Below are 27,035 nucleotides of genomic sequence, written 5' to 3' on the forward strand. Positions count from 1 at the left end.
TGCAAGACCTTTGCGAAACAGATCAAGAGATTCCCACCTCCATTACAGCTTTTGCAGTAATGCACTTACATATTAGAGGAACACTGACTGTCACATAGGTTTAAAACCCTGATACATATTTTGTATGATTAAATCTAAGGCAGTTCACTGAACTCCCGTCATACATTGGGGATTATTACCACACAAGTTTTAACTCAAAGGGAAATAAAGGATCAATTAACGGGAAAATCTTAGACTGGCTGCCATTAGAGACCTGGTGTTGGGGCGGAGGGAAGAAAAATGTAGTAAGGGCACCAAGCCTTTAGATAATCAAAACAAGAACACAAGATGGAGGGCAGGGGATGTTTGACACCATTTTATTATAATATTTAACTGCAGTGAAAAAATAGAACCTTGTACAAGTGCCATGGTCCAACGTACATCCAGTCCATATCTATAATAGAATTTTTTTTTCTTTTTTCTTTGAACTTTAATGTTTAAGTGCAGGATATTGAATATCACATTAGATTCTGAATTAAAAGTTAGCATTCCATGCTATAAAGCATAGCATCACTTTTAGTTCACCAAATAAACAAAAAAAAAAAATGACCAAATTGTCTAGACACTATGGAAACAGCCATTCTTTGAGCCAAATGTAAAAATAATGCAGCCCACCAATTACTAGGAACTTGTGACATCACTTCCCAATGTTGTAAGTGTGTGTTGTCAGGAATATTTGTCCAGCCCACAAAATGGCGGCATCCAGTGTAAGCAATAGGTCTTGTAAATATTGAAAACTAAATCAGGTCACTGCTGGGGAGGTACTAGATACAAACCACAGGAAGAACACAATATGTGTAGTAGTGGAAAACTGTAGCCCCTACCTCCCCCACCAGGTAATGCTTAATTCACATTCTGAACCTTTATGGATTTTCTCTTCTTTGGCACGTTTGTGGGCTTCTATCAAAGATAGTGGAGTGCAGAGAGGCACCGACCCCCTCAAACACTCAGAATCCTTACTTTTTTTTTTTTTTTATAAGAATGTGGTGCTTTCCATGTTCCTTGGGCATTTGAATTTTATTTTTAAACAGTTCCCTGCTCTCCCCCACCTACAACCAGATTGACAGAAGACTGCTGCTTGCTTACTACAGGACTAAAGAATATCAAGCCAGTGTTTCCATTAACCAATCCCCTGCCGGAAGTGTATGCTAAGCTGCACTAGCTTCTGGAAAGGAAATGGTTAAAAAAAAAAAAAAAAAAAGTGTTTCTTTTAAATAACCTAGAGAAACAACTTTACATTTTGTAATCTAGAATTCTTTTGTTATGCATCGGATGATTGTTACTCCTTCAGGTGTATCCAGAAGCAAGTAGAACAATGAACACCTTTTCCTCAGAATAAACTGTAAATGAAGTTCAGACTGTAGATACTGCTATACCTCCGCACTCACACCACACTCGCTCTGAGAATCCTTCCGCACAGGTCCCCCTGCCGTAAAAAGATGGGGTGTGTGCAGCAACTGACACCGGGCTGCAGAATTTAGCAGGGGGTCTGGAGAAAAAAAAAAATGGATAAAGGCCAATTAAGTTAAAAAAAAAAAAAGGTACACCAGTCACTCCTGCTCTGCCTGGCCACAAGGCAGTGAAAGCAGACAATTAATGAAGGCCCGCAGTTCCTTGCTTCTCTCAGCTGATGGGCGGACATTGTTACAGCTCTCACCCCTTTCTCCCAGGAAGTCTGCTCTTCTCACACAGCGCTGCTGTGGTCACGTTATCCATGTGGTATGTTTGAAGCCTCACTCAATCACTCTCTCTCACTCTCAAACATTCAGTACCCCGCTCATACGTCTCGCTTCCGGGATATAATTTTTTTGTTTTCAAGAAGGTTGGAGATTTCCAGTGGGTTATCGGCATCACCCAGCCACTGTGGTCTGAAAACAGAAAGAGACTGGTCAAATCAAAATTTAAGATACCTGGGTAACTCCAAATTCAAACTGCTACTTATTCCACTCACCAGGCTTGGTTTTTTAGCTTTCGCAGTTCCTTGGTGGCCCAGGTAGCAAGTGTTTTTGTCTTGTTCGTCTTTGATCGTCTTCCCTCTGTCAGCAGTTCATGGATCATTGGGCGAGTCTCCACCAATTTGACAACATCCTTCCCAAATGCTGTACAGAGATCTCTGATGGAATAGGAAAACTAGAATGACTTAACACCACAGCCAACACAAAAGATCCTGCTCTTACATTGCATTCAGATAATTGTAACGCAAGAGCACAATTACAGAAGAATGATGAGTATTATGCATTTTTTAGATATATTAATGTTCCTCTTGAAGAACCACCCTAGAATAGTACTTTACATAAGGTAGCATTCAGAAAAAGTTCAAAATTTTTTTTTTGCTTGCAAGATAAGGGACGTGTAACACCAAGGATCAGCTGAATAGAAAGCCAAGAGAGCGCAGGATGTGTAACCATATATAATGAATTATATCACCATATTTTTCATAAATGGCAGGTACAGCAGTCAGGCAGGCTTGACGGGATGCAGTTACAATCCTGGCGGTCGGGATCCCGGCGTTCAGAATCCCGACCGCCGAAATGCCGACACATTCTCCCTCCGTGGGTGTCCATGACACCCCTGGAGGGAGAATAAATTAGTGTGCCGAGCGTAGCGAGGCACCGGGCCCGCTGCGTGGCGAGCGCAGCGAGCCCGCAAGGGGGGGCGATCCACATCCCCCCCCCCCCCCCCCTTGTCGGCATTTAGGCTGTCGGGATTCAATACTGAATCCGGCTTGACAACACCTGAAATGATATACTCCCGTCCTCACAATGATTGAGATATAGGGAGATGTAAAAGAAAATGCATATAGTGCAAGATTATCTTTGATTAAAAAGCAGGTTTAATACAGGTCCACACTTACAGTAGGTAAACTTTAAAAATTGCATTTGTAACAGGTCCAACAGTGGCAAAGCAGCAAGGTCTGATGGAATTTTGCAGTCAGGTAGCAGGTCCAAGAAACCCCGTCCGGAACAAGGTACAGGATCAGCACCGGGATACCGCAATCGACCAGCAAGACAGCTTTCCTCCAGGATCCGTCTAAATGAGACTCAGTGTTTAGTAAACACTCCTGATGAAGGAATAACTGGAACGCGTTGAGTGTCTCATTTGGACGGATCCTGGAGGAAAGCTGTCTTGCTGGTCGATTGCGGTATCCCGGTGCTGATCCTGTACCTTGTTCCGGACGGGGTTTCTTGGACCTGCTACCTGACTGAAAAATTCCATCTGACCTGGCTGCTTTGCCACTGTTGGACCTGTTACAAATGCCATTTTTAAAGTCTACCTACTGTAAGTGTGGACCTGTATTAAACCTGCTTTTTAATCAAAGATAATCTTGCACTATATGCATTTTCTTTTACATCTCCCTATATCACAATCATTGTGAGGACGGGAGTATATCATTTCAGGTGTTGTCAAGCCTGACTGCTGTACCTGCCATTTATGAAAAATATGGTGATATAATTCATTATATATGGTTACACATCCTGCGCTGTCTGTTAACATTCACCTCCTGTGTGTATTGTTCTAGTTCTTTAGGGTATTTCATTGGATGTCTGCCCTTTGTGATTGTTACATTAGCTGCACTTTGTGTTGAATTGCGCACGCCTGTTGGGAACTACATCTTTTCTTGTACCAGAAAGCCGAGAACCAAGAGCAAACTATTTTCCTCACTGACCGTTTCCTATTAATGAATATTCAGACGCCTTCGTATCAGTCACTGAATTGCTAAATTTGACTCACCCGATAAGACCAGCACAGCAGGCTACCACATTGTCTGTATGATCCTCATCTCCAGCAATGTGATCTATGAATAATAGGATGAACTCCACACGTGGCTGCACAAGCATCACATCAGCTATAGGAGAAAATACCAATTACTACTTTGTTCGCACCCACAAAGTGAAGGCAGGCAAAACACAAACTTTAATTAAAGCCATTTTCAAAATTTCAACTGAAGAGCATCTCTTGGATAGGTCAAGTTTGTGTAGGATGCACCCAGGAAACATTTTGGGGCGGATGTTCATGTCTAGATAAGTCTTCTCAGTACGCCTGCCTTTGGCCAACTACTTAACTAATGGAACTTCAGATTTAAAAAATAAATAAAATGTTACTAAATCATGAGTGCTTCACTCTGAAGTTTCTAAAGCAGAAAAAGGTAATTAAGTAGTCCAACATTTGCTGGACACAGAAAGTCTCCTTTCTGGAGGTACATAAGTAACAACTCCCTCCTATGGCTGCACTACTTTTGCTCCATTGCAAAGCGGATTAACAATCAAGACCATACCACATATTTTGGAAAAGATAAAAACACTACACTGCCCCACTGACGTTTCAGGATATGGTGAGAAATTAAAACCTACAGATTTGATTCTTCATATGGTATGTAAAAAGGAGCCGTCTGCTACTCACGGTGCACATTCTCTTGGTCGCCTTTGAGTCCTTGGATAATTCCGGTGTATGCCTCCAAGCATCCCTCACGCAGTTCATTCAGATAATCCACCATATCATAGTCTGTCTACAATGGGAGGTGGACCAAATCGGATTTAGAATATACCTACTATGTATGATAGGTCTACAATAGTTGGAAAGAAGGCAGTGGAAGCCACATAGCTTAAGTTGTAATGGCCACCAAGATGAGACGGCTACGATTACCACATAGACATAACTTTTCCTATGGTGCAAAAAGACAAAACTGTTTCCAAGAGAGATAAAGGTGCTACTCACTTTATCCACCTGAGCCTGAGAGGCTTGCTGCAATGTGTTTAATACAACGTCCAAGTACTTCTTAAACTCCCCACCAATCGCTAAAGCAATGTCTCCAAACACAGAGAGGATCTGTGGTTTTACAGAACGGTGAACATTCTCATTCTGGGGAATAGAGGGAAATACTATTATCTATTTATGAGCTAGAAATAAATTCAAATAAAAAAATAAACACACTAACTATGTCAAGGTCACTGTAAAAAAAAAAAAAAAATAATAAAAAAAAAATAAAAAAAAATTATAAAACACGGGAAGGTCAGATTTCTTACCCCTAGGTTCTCTAGTAGCAGCTGCATGATCTCATCACAGACAAGCAAAATGTTTGTTTGTAGAGCTCGACAAAGGTCTCCCACAAGACCTACAGCAGCCAGACATACCTATTGCAAAAATATATGAAGATACAACCCAAAAATGTAGTTAATGACATCAACTAGTGGAAAATATACCAATATGCATGTAGATAAATCCCGTCAAAAACCACAAAAAGTGGAGTTTGTAAGTATGCCTTTTGAAATGTAGTTTTGTAGTTTATACAGCATTATGTTGGAGGACCTATAACCATATGTTGAAACAAAGTTTAATGGTGAGATCGAATCAAACTGCAAGCAAAACGCATTCAAATTGTACTATATATAGTCTTGTCTGCCAAGGCTATTTTTCTATTCGATTTACACTACACATGAGCGCGCATTAAAATCAAATCTGCATCGAATGTGGAAATCCCATTCGATGCAGATTAGATTCTGCTTCTATAAGCAAAATCAATTTTTTTTTAATATAGTGCATCTCACTGTGTGAACCCTCTATTAGGATTGTAGCCTCAATAGCCACACTGTTCAAGTCAGACTAGAAAAATATAGGTGTTCAAAGCTACCATGACCAATACAGAAATGGGAAGCACTATGAATGAGCTACTGCCATGCTGAGAGTGCAAAGGACAAAACTACCAGAATGACAGACCCCTACCTACCCTTTTGAGTACCCTGGCAGCATGGCTATGCCAGAAAATGAAAAATAAAAGATGGGTAAACAAGAAGAAACGGATGATCAAATCTGCATCTGATCTCCAAATGGGAAGTCAGCTGGGTGCTCATCCTGCCAACTGTTGATGGCTAGGAAGAACAGGGATATACAAGAGCTCAGCTCATTTAGCTCCAGTTGCCTTTATGGCCTGCAATATCGTAACATAGCCATAGTCTTCTGATAAGATCTCTATACAGCACACCCCAAAGCATGGTGTTGCTGTAAATTTATCAGAGGCAAGGACTACTCCAGTGTTCACTGTTACTGAAATCTGGATTGAAGGAAAAAAGGGATTTTTGTAAGAACTTACCGTTCGAATCCCTTTCTCTGATATGGTCCTGGTGACACAGCTCAACACTGGGATGTAGGAGGGTCCGAAGGAGCCAGGCACCTATCCTAAAGCTTTAGAGGGTAGGCTCCTCCCCTACTGCATCCCTGGACTCTTCAGTTCAACTTTCAAAGCCACTGGAATACATTAACTCAGTACAAACACCTGCACATTATCTGCACATTTTATAACAGAAACTGTTAACTTTTAACCATTTTAACATGAACATCATGAAATTCTGGCATACTTACTGAGCGTAAGGGAGGGATCGCTGTGTCACCAGGACCATATCAGAGAAAGGGATTCGAACGGTAAGTTCTTACAAAAATCCCTTTTTCTCTTTCAATGGTCCTGGTGACACAGCTCAACACTGGGACGTTCCAGAGCCGGTCCTTTGGGAGGGTACGCTCAGGTCTGCAGCTCTCAGCACTGCTCGCCCGAATGATGCGTCCTCCGACGCGAACTCATGGAATCTATAGAATTTGGCAAATGTGTGAACAGATGACCAAGTGGCAGCTCTGCAAACCTGCTCTGCTGTGGCCCCATGTCGAACCGCCCAAGAGGTGGCAACTGACCTGGTGGTATGCGCATTTATTTTGGCCGGTACTGGTCTACCCACTTTGGTGTAAGCAAAGGCTATCATAGACCGCAACCACCTAGCAATAGTCTGCTTAGATGCAGGCCAACCAATTTTGTGTACGTCATACAATACCAACAAAGTGTCAGTCTTCCTGACACTCTTCACTCTGTCCACATATATGCGTAAGGCACGCACAACATCCAAAGTTCTCAATTTGTCCCTTTTCTTAGAACCCTCTGGGGGTTGAAACACAGGTAGAACAATCTCCTGATTTAAATGGAAGGTAGATACCACCTTCGGTAAAAACTGAGGCACTGTTCTTAAAACAGCCCTGTCATCATGAAAAATTAAGAAGGGAGATTTACATGATAAAGCTCCCAACTCTGAAACTCTTTTAGCAGATGCTACTGCTAACAAAAACACTAGCTTCCACGTAAGAAACTTAAAGTCAGCCGACCTTAAAGGTTCAAAAGGTGCCTTTTGAAGGCATTCCAAAACCAGTGATAGATCCCAAGGTGCTACTGGTTGCTTGTATGGAGGCTTCAACCTGGATACTCCTTGTAAAAAAGTTTGAATTTCCGGCAAAATGGCTATCTTTTTCTGGAAATAGATGGACAAGGCCGAGATCTGCACCTTCAGTGACTGAAGGCTTAGGCCCGATGAAAAACCATCTTGTAAGAATTCCATCATTCTTGATAGCTTAAAATGAGATGTATGAGCCTTTCTTCTCTCACACCATCGAATGTAAGTCTTCCAGACTCTATAATAATTTGCCGAAGATACAGCTTTTCTGGCCTTTATCATCGTCTGTACTACTGCGTCAGAAAACCCTTTTCTTTTTAAAATGATGGTTTCAATAGCCAGGCCGTCAAAATCAATCGATCTGAATCCAGGTGATTGAATGGGCCTTGTCTTAGAAGGTCTGGTCTCAGAGGTAGACGCCATGAGTCCACAGACAACCTCTGAAGCCTCGAGTACCAGGATCTCCTTGGCCAATCTGGGGCCACTAAGATCACTGGAACCTTCTGCCCTTGTATTTTCTTCAGAAGTCTCGGTAACATTGGTACAGGTGGGAATGCATAAAGGAGATCTCCCTGCCAGTGAATAGTCATGGCATCCACTGCCTCCGCTAGTGGATCCCTTGTTCTGGCATAGAACCTGGGCACTTGACGGTTGATCCTGGATGCCATCAGGTCCACATCCGGAGTTCCCCACCTCGAAGTGATTTGGTGAAACACCTGAGGGTGTAAGCTCCATTCCCCTTCCTTGAGCTCCTCCCTGCTCAGGAAGTCGGCTTCTATATTCTCTATCCCCGGGATGAATATAGCCGATACAGCTGGAACATTCTGTTCCGCCCATAGGAAGATTCTGGACACCTCCCACATGGCCAATCTGCTGCGTGTACCTCCCTGGTGATTCAGATACGCCACAGCTGTGGCATTGTCGGTCTGAATCCTCAAAGGGAGGTTCTGTAACCTGTCTCCCGCCAAGGAAATCACTTTCCAGACAGCTCTCAGCTCCAAGATGTTGATTGGTAACGCTGATTCCTCTGCCGTCCACAGGCCCTGAAGCCTGAGATCCAGGACTACTGCCCCCCAGCCCCTGAGACTGGCGTCGGTAGTTACTATCAACCAGTCCCAGGTCTGTAATGACCGACCCCACTGAAGGGAATCTATTTCTGTCCACCACTTCAAGGATTCTCGGGTGTCCGAAGACAGCACTATCATCTCGGATTTCATGGTCAAAGTGTTTCCTGACCAGGCTGACAAGATGTTCCATTGGAACCTCCGAGAGTGGAACCTGGCAAATTGAAGCGTCTCGAATGACGCCACCATCTTCCCCAGGAGCTTGAGGCACCTCCATACTGAAATGCTCTGAGCCCTGAGAATCTCCTGGACTAGGGTGACCAGATCCCTGGCCTTTACCTCCGTGAGGAATACCCGATGAAGATGGGTGTCTAGTATGACTCCCAGGAATTGGAGCCTTTGCGACGGTACCAACTGAGATTTTTGCAAATTTAAAATCCAGCCGTGAGCCTGCAAAAAACTGATGGCCTCTGCCAAGTGACTCTGCAGCATGACTGCTGACTCTGCTTTGAACAGGAGATCGTCCAAATAGGGTATGACTGTGATTCCCCTGAGCCTCAGCACCGCCGCCATTACTGACATTATCTTTGTGAATACCCTTGGCGCGGTTGCTAGCCCAAAGGGTAACGCCCGGAATTGTAAATGCAGGTCTCCTATGGCAAACCTCAATAAGGTCTGATGCTCCGGGTGTATAGGAACGTGCAAATATGCGTCCTGGACATCCATGGACGCCAAAAATTCTCCCTGGTCCAGACTCAGGAGTACTGACCGTAGGGACTCCATTTTGAAATGGTCTACCCATAAATGAACATTTAGGGATTTCAAATTTAGTATTGGTCTGAAAGACCCGTCTGGTTTGGGCACCAGGAACAGCGTGGAGTAAAAGCCTTTCTTCCACTCTGCCCTGGGGACTGGTGTAACCACCCCTTTCTCCAAAAGGGAGTGAGCTGCTCTCACAAGAGCTGTACGAAGCCGTGCCTCCTTTGGTAAGGATGTGGGGATGAACCTCTTCGGAGGCGGCCCTCTGTAAGGGATTTTGTAACCCTGTGTTATAATATCTAACACCCAGGCATCCTGGCCTAAAGCAGTCCAAGCGTCCCTGAAGAGTGTGAGACGCCCCCCCACTTTTGTCACTGTCGGGCGAAGCCCCTGACAGTCATGCAGAGGGTTTATCCTCTCCTTTTGTGGCTGGCTTCTTGTGAAAAGAGCCAAATTTTGACTTCTGTGTCTTGCCTCTAGAGGACTGAAACCTTCCCCTGAAAGACTGTCCTCGAAAGGACGCACCACCTCTAGGGGAGGGCCGAAAGGACGGCTTAAAAGCAGAAAATCTTGACATCTGCTTTGCTGAGGAGGCCGGCAGGAATGTACTTTTGCCGCCCGTGGCCTGTTTTATAATCTCCTCTAGCTCGGTACCAAAGAGTACCTTTCCTTTGAAGGCTAATGTTTCCAGAGCCTTCTTGGACTCATTGTCTGCTTCCCAGGCTTTAAGCCAAAGCACTCTCCTGGCATTAATGGAGACTGTGGACACTCTGGTAGCCATTTTAATAGCTTCCTCCTCTGCTTCCACTGCATATTCTGCTGCTGCCTTAATCTTTTCTGCAAGCAGTAATGCACCAGGGTCAGCCTGCAGCACGGTGCATAATTCACCAGCCCACTCTATCATGGCCTTAGAGACCCAGGCTGAAGCAATAAGGGGCCGTAAGGTAAACCCCACCCCTTCAAAGATAGCTTTGAGGTTTCCCTCCAGCTTTTTATCCACAGAATCTTTGAAAGCTGCACCGCCCTGTACTGGTAATACAGTAGCCTTGGACAAACGTGCCACTGAAGCATCCACCACTGGGACCTTTTCCCAGAGCTCCGCATGAGACTCTGGCATGGGGTACAGACTAAGGAATCGCTTAGGCATCTGAAGCCTCTTATCAGGAGTTTTCCAAGCTCCTTCTAATAATTCCTGTAACCCCTCATCTGAAGGAAAAGTAACAGCCTCCTTCCGCTGTCGCTTAAAAACACCCTTAACAGGAGTCTTATCCTCCACAGTCAGCTTTAAAGCCTGCTTCACAGCTACAATGAGATCCTCTATACCAGCAGCAGAGTTCTCTTCCAAATCATCACCCTGATCCCAGGGGATGTCAGTATACTCTCCTTCCTCTTCATCTACCACAGTAGTTAAAGCATAAGACCTTCTAGGGGTCCCTGCCACATCATCCATTTTGTCCAGCATTTCACTGAACCTGTTAATCCCTTTTGCAGTATCCTGCATCACCTGAATCAGTGCAGGATCTGCCTGGGTAAGAGGCAAGGAGCCAGACGACTGCTGAGATGATGGCATAGGTCTCTGTGATTCTACCAGCCCATCACTCTGCCTGTCCAAAAGCTGCACCAAAGCGTTTACTGACCTGCCTAGGGCCCTGGCCCACGCAGGTTCCATATGCTCTGCCCTATGGGGATCGCTGCCCATGGGTCTCACATCAGCGCAAGTAATACATAAGCCCCCCTTGGCCATCTGCTCAGGGACAAACTTTTGTGTGCAAACATTGCACGCGCTCAGTGCATTAAGGGCTCCCTCCCCCAAAACCACAGCCTGATGCTCAGACATGATGCAAGTGATAATTGTATATCTATCAGTATACACAGTGCAAACAATTGTACAAGCGCTTATACAAAGTCAATGCACCCAGTCACTTAGCTGTCTGTAGGTTTCTCTGCGGGGAAGCGATGCCCAGGAAATCCAAGTCACTCTGCCAGGATCAATTCGCCAGCTCAGCTCCGCTGCAAGCGTTCTGAAAGGCGCCAAAGTCAGAGTGAAGGAAGAGACCAAAGTCCCTGCTGCTGCGGGGTCCGTGACCTTTTGGCGCCAACCACCCCCAGCTAGCCGCTCCTTAGGTAGGATTTCCTTGTTCCAGTGTCTCCCCCTCAAATGGGGACCACTTGGAACATGCCTGTCACAGCGCTGCTGTCCTCTCAGTCAGGAGCTCAGCGTGTAAGCTCCGCATAAAATGGCCGCCGCCATCACGGAGCGCCTGTCCCCCATGATCCCCACCTAACTGTGGAGCCGGTTTCAGACAGCTCCGGAGCCCAGGCAGCCTCTTAATAGAGGCTATGAGCGCAGCACAGGGAGACCAGACAGCGTCTACCCTGTGCACAGATAGCTGACAGGACGCGCTTCTGTCAGCTCCTGCTGCGCTAGCAGTGTGAGGATTCACTATGAAAATCCTCACACTGTGCCTACCTAGCTAGGGTAATAGTTAATAAAATAATAAAAATCCCCTAACTACTCTAATTCTTCGGCTGCTCCTGCAGCCCTTTAGAATAGCACCCACTCCAGTGGGCACCTAACACGAACTGAAGAGTCCAGGGATGCAGTAGGGGAGGAGCCTACCCTCTAAAGCTTTAGGATAGGTGCCTGGCTCCTTCGGACCCTCCTACATCCCAGTGTTGAGCTGTGTCACCAGGACCATTGAAAGAGAAAAACAGTTACCCCAATCACTGTGACTGGTATCCATTTTCACCAGCATCCAGCCACAAAGACAACTAAAATCACATTTTGCATGGCTGCATTGAACAGGCATTTTTGTTGCAAACCTACATGTGGTATACCCCTAATATAGAACATACAACCCCCACCCCTCATCACAAACTGCCTCAGTGGTCTAATTAAGCTGAACCTCTCAGCCTGGAGAGGGGGCCCGATTCCACTTCCCAGGGAGAAAGGGCGTGTATAATAGGTCAAATCAGATGATAAAATAAGATGATAAAATAAAGGGTCCTTCAAGCTTTCCCTATTAAAGAAATGCTGAAGGAAAAAAAAAAAAAAAAGTGACACCAGGGTTCTTATGGATCTTGTGCCAACCAGCCACAGCCAGTGGCTACCAAAGGCAGAATTTCATGCACCAATGAGACCAGCAACGGGGGGCAGCTTTCATCTTGCAGAACGAAGCCTCATTAATATGCTTAACCAGTGTGAGCAATTAGAATTTGCAGATTGTGCTTCTAGGTGAGCTACCACTTAGTATTACCTTCCTTTCTCTAGATAAACCAAGTACAGCAATTACAATGATACACTTCTGTGTGGTGTTAAACGTTCTCATGGGGATCTCCACATTCAGGATATAAACTATAGTGTCTTAAGACAATTGCACAGTGGAGTATAGAAGTTTCAATACCCAATTCTTCAGCATGACCCAGTTGAAGGATAAAAAGAGTTTAAGTTAGCGCATATAACTGGATCTTTAGTAGCAGTTGCCAAAGGAGTGCAAAACTACGAGCTTAAGGGCAAAAAGAGGACGTGTAAATCACAAGATCTCACCTGATACTCTGCATAGTTTTTGAGTCCAATGGCAAGGAAAGGTTTAAATGCTTCCATGTATTTCAAAAATTCTGCTCCAAGTACTGGAAGACAGTTTACATGCCCATCAGCAACACAGTATGTAATACTTGACCTTTCCTCCATAGTTTAGTTATAGTAGTTAACATAAATCAAACATTTGATTACATTAATCATGTGACTATAAAAAGGGTGCAAGCATTGTCTATAGTAGGTATCAAAACCAGTCTTGACGTACTACCAACTGGTGAGTTTTCGTGGAGATCTTCAATCATGTACATGCAAGTTATTTAACTGTAATTATTAAATTAAAAGTAACCGGTTCAAAAATTTTCAACCCTAGTTTTTTGGTCTGCCATATGCAAGCACTGATTTACGTGGAAGGAGAACAAACTCACATGAAAGGCTGCTATCAGGACACTTATTACAAAGTCGAAATAAAAAGCTTAACTTAGTATTTTTCTGTAACACCAAATAGATGTAAATTCGTTTTCTTTATGCTAGTGTGACCTTAACAGTTCATATGAAAGTCTACATTGATTGAGTTTCCAAAAATGTGTTTATTTCACATCACCGACAATTTATACACGCTGCTAAAATATGAACAAACCCCCCTTAAAACCAGAAAACTCTGCACAACTGCTCCACAAGATCCATCCTAATAACCAACCTCACCTTCAACTAAAGTGCTCACTGCCATGAGGGCATCTTCCTGCACCCCTCCTGAACCAGCTGTGCTCTGGAACATGCGCAGCAGAGAAGCCATCACCACATCAGATATCTGTAGGGCATCCTGAGGCTGCACCTTGCGGAGCACGTTCTGGGAGAAGTAGAAGTAAGTATTTAGGACAATGGAGCACACATCATAAATATATTCCTTTACATTTTAGAGATTACACCAATAAGCTCAGATGGCAGACTACTATTCCATAGGGGAAAAACACCCCCCCGCCTAGTTCACTTGACAGGTTTTAATATATCTATAAGCATTTAGGCAGCACAGAAAGAAGCGTTCAAAGACTAAAATATACAGCAATGGTTATTCCACAAAAAAGCTTAAATATTGGATTTCATTTCTGCTACACCTTTTAAAGTGACATGTCTTCAGAGTGTCATAATCAACACAGAAAGTTCTGTGTGGTGCATGAACTAGTCATCCTCAGACATTGTGGCATATCCTCAGCTATAAACCACAAAGCTCTGTGGTAATTAAGGACAATTACCTGTAAAGTCGCACAGAGAAGGGACTGGAGATCGTTAAATTGGATCCTGTCTGATGTGCTCTGTATGTGGGACTGTGGAGAGAAATGAGAGGTGGAATACATAAACGTTATGCTGGCTGCAGGCAGTAACGTCTCACGCAGCAGATGCTAAACTCCTACCTCCATCTGAAGCACTTGCTGCAGCCTCTCCATTATCACTAGAGTCGTTTTCTGCACAGCAGGGTAGCAGTCCTTGGCACTGTTCTTGACAATTTCCATTAGGGCTTCGTAGGCTGCACTCCGCAGGTTGTTCTGGTGTCCATCAGGTCTGAGCAATGGAAGAAAACAGGCTGCTCATTTAATAACTTATTAACACTGCAGCAGCCAAAACATTGTTAGCATTTAAAGCATCTTCAGACAGTCATAATCAACACCATGGGTTCTGTGTGGTGCATGAACTGGTCATCATTGAAAACAAAATCACTATTAGCTATATTAATGGTAAGGAAACACAAGTAAAGATTAAAGTTTGTACTGTAGTAGTACTTACCTATCAGTAGTCTCCAGCAACTTCTGCACAATCACCTCAAATGAGCTGGACAAGCAGTATGATGCTGGCTCCTCCAGGACATCCGTTACATCTGCAGCTTCATAAGCAGCCTCAGCCAAGCTGGAGAGGGCCTTAAAAACAAATACCACAGGAACATAAGAGGGATATCACAAAAACCTAGGACTATAAGATAGGAGGAATGCTACTAGAGAACAAAAAAAAAAACTTGCCTGTTCCCATTCCCCTTTGCTAAGCTAATCTTATTCTACTACTCCAGTGGCATTCACAGCATCTACTACTTACCCAGCAGACATTAGATGCAACTCTAGGCTCTGCCCCCAAGCCCTCAATGAGGCACTGCAGTAGAGGAACAAGGTAAACATCATTGATTGCCGCCTCAGGAAGAAGTTCACATATCCGGCCAACAGTCCAGGCAGTTGTGTCCCTCACAACTACACTGGGATCCTTCATGAGTTCAATCAAAGTAGGCATTGCCTGTTGCAAAACATAAGTGCACAGAAAAATTAATGTTTTGCAACATCTTACACATATGATGTAAAGAAAGGTTAGTCTGCATTACGGCTTTCCTCTGCAAGCACCAGTCACTTATCAGATGATAATGTGTATGGGCACCTATCTGTACAAAATAGAATTATAGCATACAATATCGCATCTGTTTTGCGATGAGGAGATCTAGTAAAAAAGTATGTGCAGTACATATTTTGTACTAGATCTAATCGCAAAACCGAGACGCGATATTGTATACAATAATTGTAACATGTATGGGCACCTTAAGAAAAGCACGGTTAAGTAACTGCCACCCAAAACCTAAGTTACCATTACCTACAACCAGCCCATCAAACATACCACACCACTAAGGTTTTTGAGAAGTACTATGTAATCAAAAGGTCGACATTCAGAATGGCAAGATGGGAGTTATGCCAACATTCAGTAAAACTTATTACAACGGCTGACTTATCAGTACTTTATAAAAAGGGGGGGGGGGGGCGAAGAATTTCATTTGATACAAAGCAGAAAGCAAAGTGAAAATCCAATTACTTCTTAAAACAATGTGTCCGGCTACAAAAATGTCTTCAGAAAGTCATAATCAACACAGTAATTTCTGTGTGGTGCATGAACTGGTCATCCATAGACATAGCAGTAAGTGTAACGGGAAAAGAAACATAGCCAGACCCTCACCTGAATGACTAGTGGCTTCAGCTGGCAGGATTCTGGTCCCTCCAGGATGCACCCAAAAGCCATTACAGCAGCATCCCTATAGCGCCAGTCTGGGTTTTTAATGTGTTCTTTAATGAATGGCAGCACATGTGGAACAATGTCATCTTCACAGCAAGTAGCGAGTAGCATAAGGCAGACTCCAGCAGCCTTGCAAGGGTTCCAGTCATCATCGTCGTCATTCTCATCCTGGTAACAGAAATAAGAAAAGGAGTACAACCAGATACAAGGACTGACAGTATCCAGGAACAGACTTCGCTCATGTACAGTGGTGCAAGAATGAAACTTCATGACTTGCAGCACATTCTGTGTATATAAATACTAAGCTATTAAAGCTAAGAATATATAAACAGCAATTTGATTTCTAGTATCTTGTTTCACCCTAAACACCAGGGCCAAAAATTACATTTACCTGTTTCGTCAGGGTCTGCGTCAGTATGGGAACGAGGTACTGCAAAGCCCCCTTGGCATAGAACTTGCTGGTGTGTTCTGGAGGTCGGCCCTGCTCAGCTGCCTGAAAAGAGTGCATTACAGTTTGTAAAAATCTGAAGTCATAGAATATACTATATGCTAGCCTATTTTATGTGGGACCTAATTGTTGGGTGTTTGAAGCTGCACTCCATTAAAATATTCTTTCAGGAAGTAAATATTGAACAGATTTGCAAATAAGGTTTCAATTTGCTAAAATTAGGAGGATCCAACCTCCAAGAGTTAAGTGGCTACATACCATAAATGATGGTTCCCTTTGTACATGCAGTATGGTCAGAAATGTGGGATGATAATAATAAACTGACTAGCATAACATACTTTGTTGTAGAATCAAAACCTGATTGTGATGTGCCTGACTTCTTTAGCTGTACTAACAAAAAAAAAACCCAACAAGTGTTCTGGGTTCTCATTTCTTTTAGGTATCAAATTAAAACCAATAAAAAAAAAAAAATGAAGCCCTGTACACATGGTGCATTGGAATCAAATGGCAAGCAAAATGCATTCAATTTGGATCTGTACTACAGTCTTGCATGCACAGAATTTTTCTACTCAATTTCATTGACGCGTGTGTTTGATATCCATTACATTTAAAATTTTCTTCAAGCAAAACAGAATTGAAAATAAACCAAAATCAAACCATGTGTACAGGCATGACTTTCTATTCAATTGTGCTTATATAGTCAAAATCTAATGGTCTTTTAACCACATTTGATGCCAAGCCTGATGCATGGCATCAAGGGAGAATATAAAAATAGACAGCAGGCAAGAGTTTGTAGTACAGATCTGTACTATAGAGCCTTAAAAAAAAAAAAAAAAGAGAAGGTGTGAGCACTGCGCTGTGCGAATCAATCCCAATCAAATTGAAAATAAATTGCACCATTTGTACAGGGCTTGACTTAGTCTAAAACATTGCAGGAGAAGGACCTAAGGCTCCAAACTGGGTTTTTGTTTGGTTTTCTATTGGTTGGAACGTTGGCTTTCAGAGCTTTGAGAACTCTCCCCATGATCTCTAAATATAAATGTTGCTGCATCAGCCATAACACTCCAATAAGCAGCAGATAAAGAATAAAAAGGTGCATACACACTGTACGATATAATCCTATCAGCGGTTTTTAAGACCTGGTGGTGTGATGGCATCGACAAGTGCCTATAGTGTTCCCGCTAGGCTGTTTTAGCGGGGCACTGCGCCCTGCCCCTCTGGCAGTGCCCCGCTATGTTTTAGCGGGGCACTGCGCCCTGCCCCTCTGGCAGTGCCCCGCTAACACAGCCTGCCTCTGACCCCTCTGGTGTGATCAGGGAAGCCCGGTGCTTCCCCTGCATTGTAGAGCATGGGTCTTCAAACTGTGGCCCTCCAGATGTTGTGAAACTACAAATCCCAGCAAGGGAGTGTTAAAACTGTGTCAAGGCATGCTGGGATTTGTAGTTTCACAACATCTGGAGGGTCACAGTTTGAAGACCCATAATGTAGAGCCTTCAGGGTGGACAGGCCTGCCCCTTTTCTTGACGGCAGCTGTCTGGGCACGCCCCTTGTGACTTTAGCGGCCCAGGACCACCAAAAACAGTGACGTCGGCGAGCCCAGTCCACCCCCCTTATGCAGCGGCGCCCTGCTCGCCCTAGTTCCTAGAAGAAACACTAGCCTAGGCACTTTTCTTTGGATGTGAGCAATGGTAGAGTGGAGCCGTGGCTGTGCTACGTTTTGAAGCATTGCCAAAGTAATGATCCTCTCCCTTGTTGTCAACTAATACACAATGCGCAATATAATTAAATATATCACTCAGAAGTGCCAAAATGAGCATTATTGCTCATTATAAACGCCTAGGGTGTTCGAGGCTTGACGTGCACTGGTTGAGATTATGGATTAGCTAATTGTAGAAGGGAAAAGCAAAAAATCATGGTAAAACAAGGACCTGCTTAGGAGAGGATTTTAAAATTCTTTTGTTTGGGCACCCTCTAATTATCATGCTAAATGCGAAAAAGTCAGCGTTCAGCTCTTATGTAGAAAAACTCAAGTAAAGTAATGGAAAGTGGGCAAACAGAATGTTATGCACATTCCAGCTTGTCGCCTTCATGTGCTGCGAGCAGAGTTGTACAGCTGCGGCTATTTGCACCAAGAGCAACAATTTAACTGCTTTTTCGGGCACTGAAAACAAATCAAAGTGGGAAGTGAAAAAAAACATTGATTTGATCTTCGCATACAGCGTGAGAAAGGGTATCACCCCAAGCAGGCCAATGAAAGCGAGTGAATGTGTAACAAGCTGTGATGGATAAGCAGGCATTTATGACCAAGCAAGCTAAACATTGCAATGCTGAACCATCACTTTGGATCAGTCCTTTGTTTCATACAAATTCTCCACCGGTACTAATCCATTATCTCCCCAACCATGCTATCCTGTTGGGTGCTGGATGACTGCCCAAGAGTCAGGATCCCGACTGCCAGGGGCTATCCTCCCTTGTGGGGGTCCACAACCCCCATTGAGTGAGAATAGAACTGGTGGCAAGAGCAGCGAGCCTGCAAGGGGCTTCTTTGCGCTTGCCTCCCGTCAGAACACCAGCAGTCGGGATACTGACTGCTGGGATACCGCCATACCACACGCATCCTGTTACATCAGCTTAAGCAAGGCATAGTTTTCAATGGTGCATGCAAAAGTTGACAGCAATACATATAAAACCTACACAAAATGAAGAAACAAGATGGAGGATAAAGGGATTTACAGAACATGCTGCTTCTGAAAGTCCAAAATGACAAGTTTACCAATGGTTGCAACGAAACAAAAAAATATAGTGTGCTAGATCTTAAACAAGGTTTCTGACCTACATATTTTACTCTTAAATACAGTAGTCTACATATATGCAGGGTATTTAATCCAAAACGTTCTGCTCACAAATGTCTTCAGAAAGTCATAATCAACAGCGTAATCTGCGTGGTGCATGAACTTGTCATCCTCAGACATAGCAGAAAAGGGTATACCCCAACATACAAAACCAAGTATTCCACATCAAATACTAGCCCGTTACACCATCCTCAGACACAAGGGAAGCTATACTACATGTATACCAAAGGCTGCAATGGTTTATAAACATGAAATACTGCAGTTAACAAGTTGGGTCATTTTGTGTTACAACCTCCAGATAATAAGCAAAAGGCTTTTATCCAGGCTTCATTAAAATAACTACATTTTCAATAGACTCCATAAAGTTAACTGCAAGTCTACATTAAACGGGAGGCGCAAATTCTAAATGTAAACATCACTTTAAAAAGGACCAACTCTGCCATGCAAGTTAATCACACCAAAGGTCAGAAGATTTAATTGAATCCATACAGGCAGTTCCAGCAATGGAAGATTACTATGTATTACAACATTTAACTTAGTACACGTATGGTAAAATGTGCTTCTACTGGTTACCACAGACCCTTGAAACAAGTATGAGCACACTACCGGCCATGTACCAGCTATTGGGAGGTGGCCAAGGTGCGTATGGAGAACTGCCCTATCTGGAAGAAACACTAGAAAGGGAGAAGCCTGAGACAAGGCTGACAAATCTGAGACCTAACACGCCGAGGCCACCGCCGGTAAAAAATAAGTAGGCAGGGCTCGGCAGCGGCTAAAGCAAAGTTCGGCGCTGCCCGGCCCATAAGCAGCACAGACAGCGGCAATCCTGAGAATTTTCCAGGTTTGCCAGTCTGGGCACTGGAGCATAGCCTGGAAAATTCTCAGGAGTGCCAGGGAAGGTAAATCAACTAAACATAAAAAAATAAAATACAAAAATAAACCTAAACACTTGAAGAATAAGATGCTACAGTACAGTAGTGTTCCCGCTAGGCTGCTTTAGCGGGGCGCTGCGCCCTGCCCGATTTTTAATGGGCAAAATGCGCCCTGCCCCTCTAGCAGCTCCCCGCTAAATCAGCCTGCAGTCTGTCACTTTGGAGTGCCCGGGCCGTCGCATCGCTGAAGGGGGCTTGCCCGGCCATGGCTACGTCCCGGAAGCTCAGTGACGTAGTCATGGCCGGGCAAGCCCCCTTCAGCGATGCGGCGGCCCGGGCACGCCTCCTGTAGTGATGCGGCGGCCCGGGCACGCCTCCTGTAGTGATGCGGCGGCCCGGGCACGCCCCCCGTAGTGATGCGGCGGCCCGGGCACGCCCCCCGTAGTGACGCGGCGGCCCGGGCACGCCCCCCGTAGTGACGTCGGCGGCCCGGGCACGCCCCCCCCATAGTGACGTCGGCGGCCCGGGCACGCCCCCCCCATAGTGATGTCGGCGTGCCCGGTCCGCCCTGCCTCATTTCGTTCCTAGAAGGAACACTAGTACAGCTACAATATACTCAGCTCAGACTGGCTGGCTGTGCCCACTTAATCAGTAAGTTCAAAATGAAAATACAGCCATGATAGTAACTAGAATGCCCCGTGCACACGCTTCAATTAAGGGTCATCTTTAATTCGATTTTGCTTCTAGAAGCAAAACAAACGAAAAAGGACACAGAATCAAAGCATGGTAACCGCCTTCAATGCAGATTCAATCCCGATGCATGCCCCGGGATCGAAAGCAAAAATGGACCAGCCAGGCTAGTCTTCCAGAACGAAGGTAGTTACCTGCTGCTCTATGCAACATTTGTCCCTCCCCCCTGTTCAATGACTGCACCCACCAGCCTTAAATATTGAATCGGTATTGACGGACACCGCACCGAACAGTCTTTACACCCCCTTTAGTTAGGAAATCACGTATCAAACTTGGCTGGACAACCAAACATGCAAGATTGCCATATCTTTTCTTGTTACCTCAGATGCTTCAATTGCCAGGTCCATCTCCTCATCGCAAACATTGGACCAGAACTCTATTCCCTGCAGAGCAACTTCATCTATTTCATTCTTCATTGCCTCCACAGTGATCTGCAAAACCGAAGCTATGTCACAAAAAGTCCTAAATCAATATGCTTACTATTCTGTTATAGTGCAAAATACGTACAGCAAACAGTGCAGGACCCATATAGGTTTCCATATACTGATAGTACAAGGACATTATCTTCACCAGGTTCTGCAGTGCAGCCACTCGTACCTACAGAGGATAAGGAGACAATGTCACTGAAAACATAGCGATACAAAACCACCAGCTGCTGCAGGAACACTTCAGATAACTTACCCTAGTATCAGGACACTGTGTTGCTTCACAGACTACTTGCATAATGTAGTGCCTCTCAGACTAGTGGAAAAAGGAAAAGGATGTTACCACTTTTTACAGAAAAAAAAAAAAAAAAAACCTTAGACCTTGCATATGGTGTATTATGTCCAGAACAAAAGCCAGTTCTGACACTACCATGGCCAACATTTAAAATATATATATATATATATATATATATATATATATATATATATATATATATATATATATATATATATATATATATATACATATATATACATACACATATATATACATACATACACACACACACACATATATACACACACACACACAATTCCAGAAACACGAACAAATATGGAGAGCTTATTAGGACTAAATGCATTTCATGAAGTTGCTATTCTGAAGAAAGGCTTGTATTCCTATGCACAGAACTCCGAAAAAATGTATATACAAAAAAAAAAAAAAACACCCTCACATGAAGCTATGCACAAAATCTTACCTGCATAGCAAACCGTTGAATAGTTTGTAAAAAATAAATGTTTTGCAAATGTTTGGTACATAACCTTTACTGCAATTAACGAGTATAAATGCCCCTGGCTGATTTTCTACAAATACTAGAAAAAAGGATGTCACTCAAGCGAGTTACTTAATCGAAACCGTGTTTAGAGTCGGGAAAAAAAGCATCTTGAACAAACGTAAGAGAAATTCGCTAACTGAAAGATTCATTTGAGCCAACCCTGACCACACATTAAGTGGAGGTAAACAGCTACTGCCCTTCTTAAGCCTGCAATGGGAACACTAAATGAAGCATGAATGCTTCAGAAGCTGCAGTAGGCAAATAATGTGAAGTCACCCCTTAAAGTTAGCATTTTTTTTTTTTTAAGTAGGTTTATATTCCATATTAATCTGAATTTACAAAATTAGATACTAGTTCATATTACAAAACCTTCAGTTGCTAATAGCATCCCCAATGAAAGTGATGACCCATAAGGCCACTTGTCTGAGGCACAGGAAACATACAGAGCATTTCCATGCTAACTCCATCAGACAAGTTATTTCCAGAAACAATGTCTGTTCAATAATGCAGACTGATAGCTGCTCGTTCAGCAATTCCACACATTTCTATGGCTCAGTCATACCATGACATCCACTTATATTATAGCCCACAGTATACAACATTACCAATGGATGACAATGGAGTACCGCGGACACTAGCCTAAGAATAAAACTCATCTCACCTCTTTATCAAAGTTAGATTTGGTGAACTCCAGGGAGTTGAGCAGAGCATTTGTGGCTGCTAGTCTGACATTGTTGCTTGGTTCCTCCTTCCTCATACCCTGGATTATAGCAGTCAGTATTTCATTGGATTTATGTTGCAGTTGTTCAGGATCCTAAAGGCACAAGGAGGAAACAGGATTTATAGAACGGACCAGTAATCAGTATGGGAGACTCCCTTTTCTTCAAGGCTCAAACTGACACTGCATTTAACTGGACTCAAACATTCAGCTTGTAAGTTACTTTTTTTGTACATCCATAAATAGTGCAGGGGGAAAAACCCCACAACACTAATTGGAAGAAAGGTTTGCGATTAACATAACATAAGGGTGGCATGCACAAATGGGATGATAGAGGACTGATGGGCATATTTAATCACTATCCTTAAGAGAAATGGTTACTCACAATGTCTTGACAGATGTAACCAATTGCTTCCAGCGTCGATTCCTTCATGTGCTCTGTACTGTTTGGGTCGGTAACATTGGCAACAAGCTGTGGGATAAGCTGAGGCCATTGGTTTACTGGAATTTCCGCACATGCTATCCCTGCCACACATTGTGATGCTGAACTAGGCCTGTAGCTCTCTGTGCCCAATGTTCGCAGCACCTGAGGACAGAAGCACAAAGTTATGTTATGCAGCCTGTAATGGATCAGGACATTTTTTGCCCTAAGCAACATAAAAGAGCTTACCAAAGACTTTATTTCCCTTCGGACATGAGCGTCTATACCCAACCACCGCTGTTGGTACTGTGCCTTCACATCTGGGTCTTTTGAAGTCAAAGAATTTTTAATCTGCAAACCAGATGCAACTCTTGCCACCTGGCTGTTTGCAGGATTTGCAAGAACTTTTGAGAGCTCCAACAGGAATGTTGCCTAGAGAGAATAAAAGGTTAGTATAAACAAACAAAAACAGGAAAAATAACCCCAAAATTCTTCCAGACCACATAACTACAACAATTGTCTGATTACAGTCCGCTACATAGCAGTACTGGCTATTCTTCCCGTGGAAATGTGGAGAGCATTTTTTTTTACTTCAAAGCAGCCTTCTATTAACATTGCCACTGTTTTCTGGTGTACCCAAATTTTCAGAGTCAGATGTAGCTACAGTATTACAGTACATGCTTTGAAGGTCTTGCAATGTAGATTGATCAAATTTGTTCATAAGCAAAATACAAACCAGAAAAGGGTAACGGGTGAGATGTCCCCTCCTTATAAAATTTCACAAAGTGCATATGTACACCCAAAGAAATCACGTTAAAAGCTATATAGAACAAGTATTACGGTATGTAAGCTGGTCTAAGCTTCTGTTGTCGTTTTTTGCAGGGGATGCTTTAAAAACTTAATTCTAAAAGAAAATAGAATTTTACAGCTAAAAATTGTCCCATACTTTTAAAAACCAGAGAAAAGCTATGTGCAGAGAATTACAAAAAAAAAAAAAATACCAGAATTACGCCAAAGGATTTGTGGTAGATGCCTGCTACTAGGGTTCGCCTATTCAGAACTTAGGATAGCTCAGAGATCAAATTTAAATACACATTATGGGCACAATGCAGGTGCAATTTGAGCGATTTATAATGTGTACTAAGAAATTTGAATTTTATACACTGTGCTATTTGGACTACATAAGATTTCAACTAGACTACAATATAAATGGTGTGATTTGAACTAGACACTATGATGTAGTACAAAATACCTACCTGCATACTATTTTTCCTTGCGATATGGACTACACATTGCAAGGCAAAATAAATGCATCACAATTTGTACTAAAAAGTGCAAATCGCATGCAAGAATCTCATTCGGGAGTTCACATTTCATGCAGTCTGACCTTACACAAGACAACTAAAAAATAGTGCCAGTAGTATTACCGACCACACATCGATTTGAAGATCTGCATTAAGCATTTCTTGCACGCTTCATTTTAGCATCCCTTATGGCGTAAGGGGCTGACACTTTTTGGTACTACCACACTTGAATAGTAGTACTTGCCCCTTCAGCTGTAGTTTGTGCAGACACTTTGGTAGCATCCTGTGCTGACTTGGGGTGTATTAAAAATATATCCTAACAGATTTAGCACCATCTGTTCCGATCAACTTTTTAAACTGACATCATATCTATTGCCACCTATCTCCTTTATCAAGCGTGCAACTGTATAAAGCTATTGATGTTTGAGGAAAAGCAGCTGATAATTGCATCAGAGTAGTTTGATGACTGATGTTATATAATGGTCGGTCATAAGATTTATTTTGTCTTGGGTGTCAAGATTTTAAATATTGTTTTTCTGATTTTATTTGCCTACCACCAGACCCCGCTCAGCACTCCTTAGAGGAAAAATCCCTTTTAATATCACCAGCTAAAGCCATCTCAATGGCATACTGGTGTTCAGTAAATTGAATGCTTATATGACCAAATAAACATGGCGATCTATAGAACAGTGATTAGTTACTGCTCTTTGACTCAGGCATTTATATTGTGAAAAGTGGTGCTCAAATGGTTAGAGGGGCTCTTTTGGGGATGGAGTCATGGTGTGGACTAGGTACCCCTCTCTTGGGTTTATAGGCTTCCTCTTTTCTACCCCACTATACTGCTCTAGCACACAAAAAGAATCTTTAAAAATGAATTCACTGACATGCCCACACTAACTCCATTAGTTAGGCATTCCAAAGATAACATGATATGCAGGCACCAGCTCAATGAATAGATAGCTGCTTTATGGGATGTTACACTATATACAATACCAAGTAGATCCTTAAATGTGACCCTATATAGCCAGTTACCCTCTATACATAGTAGCGTCAGCCCTCGGCATGTATAGCACATGTAGTGACAGCTTTTCTATACCCATAGTCTTATCCATAGTCAATGATTGTTTAAGGTTAGAATGCATAGTGCATAGCATGTCTTATAGTATTTGATTTCTTATACTGTACTTCATGAAATGTACTATACAGTTTTGCATGTGTGCTGTGTTTTGGCTGTGCTGCGACACAGTATATATGTCTAAATGTTACCATCTGTTTTTTGCTTTCTTTATGTACAATAAAGACAGCTTTTCTATACCGCACAGATTATCGGTGGAATACATAGGCCTATTAACAGTTAGTACATGCATACATCTGAGCACCGGCAGAATATGAAGGAGTATTAAGGAATATACATGGGGGCAGCCTCTTATCAGTGTAGCCCAGCATGAGGGCTGTATGGATCTCTGCAGCGAGTACTAGGCCGCGCGTCAACTCAACTTGTTTGGCCGCCGCCCCCTACACCGCTCCCAGAGCCTCGCCTTTCTATTGGCCTACAGCCACCCGGCTCGCGTTCTTCTCGTCTCCACATTGGCTGAGAGCTCGTGGCGGGCAAGTTAGGTTGCGCGTGTATTGGCGGTTAGAGGCCCAGACACGGACCGTTCCCGGCACAGCATAACCGGCACGCCAGCCCACTACTACCGTTGCGTACATCACTGCCAGGGAGCCCTACCCGCCCAGCACTGCACACAGACCACGGTATCTCACCTGGTTCTCGATGGCCGCCTGCTCCAAGAACTTCTGTGCCGCTTCCAACTCATTGCGGTCTATGGGGGGGAAGAGAGCGAGAGAGCGCGCGTCAGGCCAAGCACCCTGCACTAAGCCCCGGCTGCTGTCACAGCCGCTATCAGCGCCGTAGCGCTTCCCATCCACCCGCCGCCTGTCAGCCGGCCTCCCCACACACTTTCTCTACCTTACCCGGAGAGATGGTCTTCTCGAGGATAGTGATGAGCTCCATGCGGGCGGTGCCGGGTCACTGCTCGGGCGGTGCCGGGCGGGCTGCCGGAGGGAGGGAGGGAAGGAGCGAGCGTGGCGCGGAGGGATCCAGGCGCGCAGTATGATAGAGGCGGGGCTTCCTCGCGCACTGATATCAGCCGGATCTTACGCGAATTAGAGATCTCTGATTGGCAGCGTGCACTGTGAGGCGCCAGTCATTGCCGCTAAGGGTGCTGGGACGACAAGAGGCGGAGACCGGCCGGGTAAGACTCTGGGCGGAGTCTATGGGGGGTCATCATCCAACATGTGCGCTGGAAGTAGTCATTGAGCTGCGGCCCTGCCATTGCCGACGCCGGTGGTGGTGGGGGTTAAGGGCTGCAATGAGCCTGCGTGTTGGGCCTAATGCGCACGCGTGTGTGTGTATAATGCTTATCACCAGCGCACAGGATAGAATAGATAAGCGGCGCGTGCATGAGGCGTGTGCTCAGTCTCAGTGCAGCGTGCGTGAGGAAGGGAAGACTCGGAGTCGGCACAAGTTTTGGTTCGTCACCGTGTATGTAACGTAGGCAGGGAGCTGTACATTGGCATTAGCTTGTGCTCTGCTTTATTCTAATTCATACAATATCTGTCTTGATCATCCTTGACCCAATCACTTCCCTCGAGTCTGGTAGTTGCTATATAGTACCCTGGCATAATAATATTGGTGGTGCTCATACAGTGGGGTATCACCAGCGGTGTAGCCATGGTGCCCAGACCAAGGGTATGTTTTGCGA

General features: G+C 43.9%; 1 protein-coding gene across 1 annotated transcript; it reads right to left on the bottom strand.

The window, feature by feature from the left end:
• Positions 1-328: 328 nt before the first annotated feature.
• Positions 329-26,444, bottom strand: KPNB1 (karyopherin subunit beta 1). The gene is made up of 22 exons (XM_083147112.1): positions 26,245-26,444; positions 26,035-26,093; positions 23,216-23,398; positions 22,931-23,131; positions 22,489-22,641; positions 21,248-21,307; positions 21,074-21,163; positions 20,887-20,997; positions 16,036-16,137; positions 15,588-15,812; positions 14,691-14,882; positions 14,388-14,518; positions 14,018-14,165; positions 13,859-13,930; positions 13,311-13,455; positions 12,618-12,700; positions 5,064-5,171; positions 4,756-4,899; positions 4,441-4,546; positions 3,772-3,886; positions 1,991-2,152; positions 329-1,907 (listed from the first exon to the last, which is right to left on the bottom strand). Coding segments are annotated over exons 1-22 (2,631 nt in total). The 5' UTR covers positions 26,285-26,444; the 3' UTR covers positions 329-1,906.
• Positions 26,445-27,035: the final 591 nt, after the last annotated feature.

Source organism: Crinia signifera, chromosome 6, assembly GCF_055691185.1.
Source record: "Crinia signifera chromosome 6, ASM5569118v1, whole genome shotgun sequence".
Classification (NCBI taxonomy): Eukaryota; Metazoa; Chordata; class Amphibia; order Anura; family Myobatrachidae; genus Crinia; species Crinia signifera.